This window comes from Sycon ciliatum, chromosome 4 (genome assembly GCF_964019385.1).
Source record: "Sycon ciliatum chromosome 4, ocSycCili1.1, whole genome shotgun sequence".
NCBI lineage: Eukaryota > Metazoa > Porifera > Calcarea > Leucosolenida > Sycettidae > Sycon > Sycon ciliatum.
Window position 1 is genome coordinate 13,045,243 of NC_088646.1, and position 7,694 is coordinate 13,052,936.

The 7,694-nt window shown below is 45.9% G+C and overlaps 1 protein-coding gene across 1 annotated transcript; it reads left to right on the top strand.

The window, feature by feature from the left end:
* The first annotated feature begins 201 nt into the window (after positions 1-201).
* On the top strand, positions 202-3,346 carry LOC135814566 (carbohydrate sulfotransferase 14-like). Its single transcript, XM_065327701.1, has 3 exons — positions 202-800; positions 1,442-1,518; positions 2,143-3,346. Exons 1-3 carry the CDS (start codon positions 680-682, stop codon positions 2,932-2,934), a joined length of 990 nt encoding a protein of 329 aa, XP_065183773.1. The 5' UTR covers positions 202-679; the 3' UTR covers positions 2,935-3,346.
* Positions 3,347-7,694: the final 4,348 nt, after the last annotated feature.

Below are 7,694 nucleotides of genomic sequence, written 5' to 3' on the forward strand. Positions count from 1 at the left end.
GTGCTCGGCCCCCCAACTAGGGGGGTGCACGGGAGCCGAGGGGAGCCCCCCCCCGGCAATTTTCTGCAATTTGTTTGCAACCTTTCTTGAATTTTAGAGCATATTTGCATACATTACAATTGCAATTACCCAGATTGAAATTTTGGGGGGGGGGGGTGCACGTGCCCCCCGTGCCCATCGCCGAGCACGCGCCTGATCAACACCGCTACCGTATTCGCTTGTACTGTACTATTGATAGTATTGTCGAGTGTAGTGCAGCATAGCCAAGCGAAGTAGCGCTAGAAGTAACCGTGTCACCTAGGCTAGTGTATGACCAAATTCTACCCGGTATCTTTGAAAAACCCCTTTGAGCGTTGCAATAAATATCTCGATGTGACTATCACTTTGCTACCTGTTGGCTGAGTGTTGCAGTCAGTTACAAAACGTCGTTCTTCTAGCGAACGAAACGAGTTCTTTGGCACCTGGTCAGTGAGACTGCCCGAGCGGCAGTGTGCAGTTTACCAGTGCTAGTGGTGTACGATCCAGGTACCAATTGAAACATATAAGTGGCTACTTTCATTATCAATGAAATCATTGCAGAACTATGGTGGAGCCAGCGATCTGAGACTGATCCCAGCGTGATCATCACCTCACCTACTCATCGTGCGCGCAAGAGTGTGGTGAAGTACGCTGCAGGACAATGCTTCGACCAGGGAGAAGAGCAGGGAATACGCAGCAGCAGCTGCAAGCCTGGGTCATTCTGCTGATTGTGCTACTTGTTGCTAGCTTGGAACACATCGTTCTACTGGATATGTTCAAAGGTACGAATTTTTGAATGGGAGAATTATACATGACCGACACACACACACACACACACACACACACACACACACACACACACACACACACACACACACACACACACACACACACACACACACACACACACACACACACACACACACACACACACACACACACACACACCACACACACACACCACACACCACACACACACACACACACACACACACACCACGTGCACACATACACACACATGCGCACAGACCATGGTCTTCGTGTTATTGTAGTCATGTAGAAGTAGACATATTCTTTTTTTTTAAATCAATGATCAAAAATGTTTGGACATGGCACATCACGGTTTGTTCGGGAGCGCCGTACATATTCCAGTCCAGAATCGCAATCATTTCCTTTCCATGCCTATTTCATCCCCAAACATATTGATGCATGCCATTAGTAATACCACATCAGCCCCCACCCCCACCCTTCCCTCTTCCTCCCCATATCTGTTAGAGCACAGAGGAAATGTAGTCCAGACGGTTGGCTTGTGCCCCGGAACATAGTCCCAAACAATAAACCGACGGAAGGTAGGCTACCAATGCTGAGCAAAAACGTTCAGATATCCACTACATTTAAATGATGCATTCTTTTTCTTCCTCAGACAGACTTGATATTGGAGCGGCATTGTCTAGCCAGGGAGTGGCGGAGAATTCCTTCGGCTTTTCACCACCAGTCTTTGTAAGTACTGCAACTGAGTCTGCACAAATAATCTGCTTTAGGACCCCGGCAGGCACGAAAGTCACCATTTGCCCCGCATTGATGGCCTTGGTGGAGAGAATGAAAACAGTCGAGCTTCACGTTTCATGCACACACCGAAAAAAGACCGCTGAAACCGCCCTTAGTACATTATGACAGTCTTTGGCAATCCAACTCTCTGGCTTACTGTATGTACTGTTCTTCAGTATGGATTAGTGAGTGAAACCCATGGTGCTACTGGACTGTTCTTCAGTATGGATTACTGGTTGAAACCCATGGTGATACTGGACTGTTCTTCAGTATGGATTACTGGTTGAAACCCATGGTGGTACTGGACGACACCCCACTGAAGTACAATACCGCCCGTGGTCGAGTTCAATATTCCGTTTAAATTTTACAGCATGCCAGCTTGTCAAGTTCCAAGCCTACTTGTTCACTATTCCATTTACTAACTTTGAACTTTGACCTCCTTGCTGTGCGTGTCAATTTTCGTTATTGACACGCCATGTATGCGTGTGTGTGTGTGTGTGTGTGTGTGTGTGTGTGTGTGTGTGTGTGTGTGTGTGTACGTGTTACGGCATGTGCGTGTGCGTGTGTTGCATGCAGGAAACCCAACTAGCAAGGAATGAAACACGATGGAATGTCTGTGATTTTCAGCGGTCTTACAAAAACCTGTCACGGACCGAGCAAACTATTCTGCTGAATCACCTGATTGTCGAACCAAACACACGGATGATCTACTGCTATGTTCCCAAAGTAGCGTGTACTAATTGGAAGAATACTTTCCGACGTCTCCAGTCACCCAACTATGATCTTCCTGAATGGACTGAACACAACGAGGGTATGAAGCTGCTAAGTACGTATCCCCGAAAGCAGGCTGAGCTCATGCTCAGAACCTACTTCAAGTTTGTGTTTGTTCGCCACCCCTTGTCCAGACTGATATCGGCCTTTCGTGACAAATTCACAAACGAGCCATACATGAAAGAGCGCTACGGTGTGAACATCATCAAGGAATGTCGTGAAGCGCCGACGAATGGTAAAGTGACAGGGGATGACGTTACATTCAGTGAGTTTGTGTGTTATCTCCTCCGCCATCCAGTAGAGGAGTTTAATGAACATTGGATGCCAGCGTATAAGCTATGCCAACCATGCTCAATCAACTACAATTACATTGGAAAATATGAGCACCTTGAAGAAGACGCGAATGCAGTCCTCCATGCCGTGGTACCGGAATCAGGCCTGTCATTTCCTCATCGGCAGGCAAAATACCGTCCTGCCCACAACGAAGAGAAGATCAAGCTAATGAACGAAATCTCTTCTACAACTATGGAGCAGCTGGAGACTGTCTTCGATCTGGATTATCGGATATTTTCATATGACAAGAAGCCCACACACTAATTTTCTGTAACATATAATAATAATATAATATTCGCAGGATCCGCCGAACATATGGCAAATTATAACTAATCCACTTCCAAAATATGAAAAATAAAAAAGAAGAAGATTGAATACAGATGAGTGTCTGATATTCTCCTTTACGCGATCAGTAGTTGAAAACTGATATTTTGTAACAGGCTGCATGCACATTTTCCTCTTTCACAGAGTACATTTTTAATGTTAGGTACAAAATTATTTTTGTGCACGGAATGATCTCTTTCAGATGAGCAACAGTCACATAATTTCTCAGTTCCAGTCAGTCCTATTTCCTTCCGTCATGATAAGGGCATTCACTCGGCTCCCTGTGATAATGCCGAATGTACTTAGTCTAGTATTACTTTCTCCTTGTGCCAAGAAGAGTGGTTTGAAATTATTGACAGCGGCGTCATTTCATTTTCCTCGAGTTCAATGAGTAACAGCCAATCCCTGCGAATTGGTTTCAGCAACTGCACAAACACCTACAGTACATGTCGGTCCTGCTTCAGCTGTGTTTATGTGTGCGCGGACATGTGTGACGTCAGTAGGTTTCGAAGCAGCGGTGGACTTCCTGTACAGTACACAGCTGTCAACCCAACGCAAATCACGGTCTGCAATCCGGCCTGTCAACTATCGGTTACTTATGATGGGAGTGGCCAGTATGTAGCGGAGGTCTGCGCTAACTTCCCTTTTTGTATGATCGTGATTGATGCTCCTCAATTTGGCCCAAGATTTGACATACTTGTACATGTACACATGCTGTATGCCTGTGTATGGGGGGGGGGGGGTACAAAATGGAGAGAGAGAGAGAGAGAGAGAGAGAGAGAGAGAGAGACCTGACTTGAACTGCAGCAAAGGAAAGTTTCTGCATAAAACACGACTCCCATACTGTACCATAATGTGTGTGTGTGGTGTGTGTGTGTGGTGTGTGTGTGTGTGTGTGTGTGTGTGTAACTCTTGTGTAATCAATGGTGCTAGTGAAGCTAATATCAGATCCACTCTGATTTAGCCACCCACACTAGTAGCACGTATTACCTTCACTGGGGGCAGGGGTAACTGCAGTTGGATCCCAGGACGGATACCCTGATGCCGTCAATCCTTTTTCTGCACCTTGTCCTCACCCACTTACTGAGGTGTGGTGAGCCCATAAGTGGGATCATTTTCAAGTCCACCCAGAGTTTTGGGGATTTCAGGGGGTGTCGGCCGTTGGGCGGTTCAATAGCCAATTGAGTCATCTTTCCAAGATTCCTTTTGAGTCTCTCTCCCCTCTCCCGGGGAGACCCACGTGACCGGTTTTGGCAGTGTGCAACAAGTACAAGTTGTACAAGTACAAGTAAGTGTGTGTGTGTGTGTGTGTGTGTGTGTGTGTGTGTGTGTGTGTGTGTGTGTGTGTGTGTCTAAATACAATCATGATTGTACGTTTGATACACTTACTTAGTAAGTTGAAGTAGTTACTTTAGTAGTATTAATATTATTACTTGTATAATTCTGTATTAGGGTGCTCCACTCTCCCCCCCCCCCCCTCTCCCTCAACTGCTCAAGTTTCTCCCTTTTGTACCCCCCCCCCCCCCCCACACACACACACACGCCCAAACACACTCAGTACCAGTGCCAGGCAGTGGATGGAGTGTTTGCATGCAGTCAACGCGAAATACTCGCCCGATGGCAATGGCAATACCGGTACTACTAGCGCTATGAACCGATATTGCGAGCACTCCATCACTCTGTCTCTTCCACAGTTCCAGGTTATACCGGTAGATCTACCAAGCATTGTAATTGTCTTTGCAACAAATAATAATAAGGCCAAACTAAAGAAGGTGTGTGGTTCGACTCCGCACCCGACCGACCGTACAATTTCAGCCCGACCGTAACTTTTTTTCGGCGGGCTGTCGTGTGACTGACATGACGTACGTGGACTGAACACGTCCACGTCTACGTGCTGTGCGGCGTGAGTCTGCGGACGCAGGCGGCTCCTTTTGGACTTGACTTGTAGTTGTACTGCAGTGCAGTGCAGTGAGTGGTACGACTGCTGCCTTGTGCTGGTAGTAGAGTCTACTCGATACGCATATACAGTGTATTTACATGTACTAAAAAATATATTAAAAAAAAAAAATCCGCCCGCCCGCCCGTAAAAAAAATGTCCATGTTAGTCGAACCACACACCTTCTTTAGTTTGGCCTAATGTAATATTATTATTATAAAACACACGGCGAGGAGACAATTTTATTGATTGCGGTTATCAAATTATTATAAAAATCACTCATTTTGACATGCTTCATTGCTTGGTTCATTGAACTGTGCTACGAAAACAGACATGCACGAGTGGCGCAGCATGCAGCTGGCCTGCCGAATGGATCTCCACAACCTTGTTCTAGCAACTGCATGCTGGTCGTTACCAAAAATCCACACCTAGCGCACAGCACAGCATGGACCATGTGGACTGCTTATGTAGTATCCCTACCCAGTACCTTGCTGGTAGACAATGACGTAGTATCCTGCATTTCGGTTGACAGCTCTTATCACCCACATACTAACACCGGCGTTCACATCTACTGCGCACTAGCTCGTATTAATTTTTTGTACATTACAATTCTCCCGTTTTACTCACATCAGGTTGATCTCCTATTTGAACATGCGCATATGTGTGTGTATGATGTGCCCTAGCTCACTTTTAATTATTATAATATTATGTTATACACGTAGATCATGTCCATGATGCCTTTCCTCTGCGCAGGTCCACCGCACTATTGTTTTTAAGATTAACATCATTATTACTTCTGCATATGCATTACATACTATGATCATGCTGGCTTCATCCCTTATCTCCTAAGCTACCCCCCCCCCCCCCCCCCCCCCGGTGCGTCTGCCCAGTGTTGACTCCGAGACCCACGGTCGGACGAGCTGCCCAGGCCTCACCACCACTGCCGTTTCCGTGCTGCCTTCTCGATACATACGTATGTACACTGTATATCATGTGCACATTCACATGTCTGAAGGTTTGTGGTTTTTCAATAAAAAATAAAAATAAAAAAAAACATTACACCAATAGCTAGTTCTTCCATTGGTCTTGTCCTAAGTGTCTTCCAAGTATCTTCCTCAACACCCGTTACTTCTCAGAACTCTTATCGCTGGCTATAAAACCTTTTCCTTGCTCTATATTGTGTCAGTTCCGTTTAGTTGTTGTTGTTCAGTTGTGGTTCGGTTATAGTTCAGTTCAGTTGTTGTAGTTTGTCGTATTCTTTCTTCTTTTCTTCCTAAACTCCTCTCCAGGCCGTACCGGACCAAGATCTATAATACGTGTTCGTTGAGTGTGCATGTGGGTAGTGCCTCCGGTAGATAGCCTTAGATCGACCAGGCCGTGAATGCTGCACTTATGCACCGAATATTCAACTACTGCAGCCTTGGTAGAATGCATGCAGCCTGGTGACAGAGAAGTACGTGTGCGAGAGAGATAGTGGGCATTCTGCCGGAATAGAAGATTATGTACTAGTACTAGTAGAAGCACAGACTCATATCAGTAGTGAGTTGCAAAAGTGCCTGTATTACTCTGGGCTGGCATTGGTGGATGTGTTGAGCACTGACTTTTTTTAAAGTCTTTGTGAGTACAGTAGCTAGACTAGAGACCAGAGCAGTAGGGCTATGGTGCGTGTCAGGTACTAGGTGTGACGGAAAATACCGGCTTCAGTCAGCTTCAAGCTGCTTGATACAACGACTCGTAGAGTAACTACAACTCCACGAGGCTGTAACCAGGGCAATGCTATAACATGTGAGGTTTTTCAACAACCCAAAAACCGGTACAAACAATAAAACAAGCAAGGCCCGCCAAGTAAACAATGGCATTGAGAATGGTAAAGGTTTCGTTCAGGGAGTCCAATACCCGGTATTTGACGACTCCCTGATTTCGTTACTTCAGGTGGCTGATAACACGCAGTACAACTGTTACTTGGATACGATCAGAGACAGAACAGCGCGATAGAGCCTTTGCTTGCCAAGGTCGGTGATGGTCGATCGTATGTACAGTGAGGGTAGATCTACAAAGTGAGTCGGGTATCCCGCGGTTGCAGTACCGCCCAAACTACGCAAGATTCCTAGTACGTGTGTGTATATGCATCACATCAGCGCGCGCATGTGTGTGTGCGAGAGCGCGCGCGCGCGCGGGCGCGCGAGAGAGAGAGCTCCTACAAGTAACAGTTGTTTATCGCTGGCGGAAGGGTGAAAAAGGTGTTCCCTCACCACACCGCCTCAGTACAGGAAAGCCAAGGACACTACTACATGTATGATGTAGCCTAGAAATCGGATTGAATTTGAAACTGAGAACACACCTGTCAGGACAAACCTCAGCCTGTATAGTACTGGCAGTTACTAGTACCATGTACCAGGTGGTTACAGACTCAGTACCTGGCGAACCAGCATGCTACATGTATAGCAGATCTTGCAAGTACAGTCATACATGTATACTACAATGTACATGTACATGTATACTGGTATTAAAACACTATTAAATAATAAATTCTACTACTACTACTACTACTAGTACTACTACTACTTGACACAATCTTTATTAGGAAACTTGAAATGGAGATGTGAAACACAAATACAGCCATGTAGATGGAGCAGCAATGCAATACAATGTCCAAAAACTCAAGAATTCATTATCATGGGACAATGTTGGGCAAATGTCTGTGAGGTACTATCACGCTCAGGCTGCCCGCAACCTGCACATCGTCGTGAAATTCATCCTGTTG

Bases quoted from the DNA above. Each gene is read 5' to 3' on its own strand.
- LOC135814566 (XM_065327701.1), top strand. From the start codon at position 680: ATGCTTCGACCAGGGAGAAGAGCAGGGAATACGCAGCAGCAGCTGCAA. The intron at 801-1,441 runs GTACGAATTTTT...TTTCTTCCTCAG, and splicing joins TCTACTGGATATGTTCAAAG to ACAGACTTGATATTGGAGCG. The intron at 1,519-2,142 runs GTAAGTACTGCA...TGTTGCATGCAG, and splicing joins GCTTTTCACCACCAGTCTTT to GAAACCCAACTAGCAAGGAA.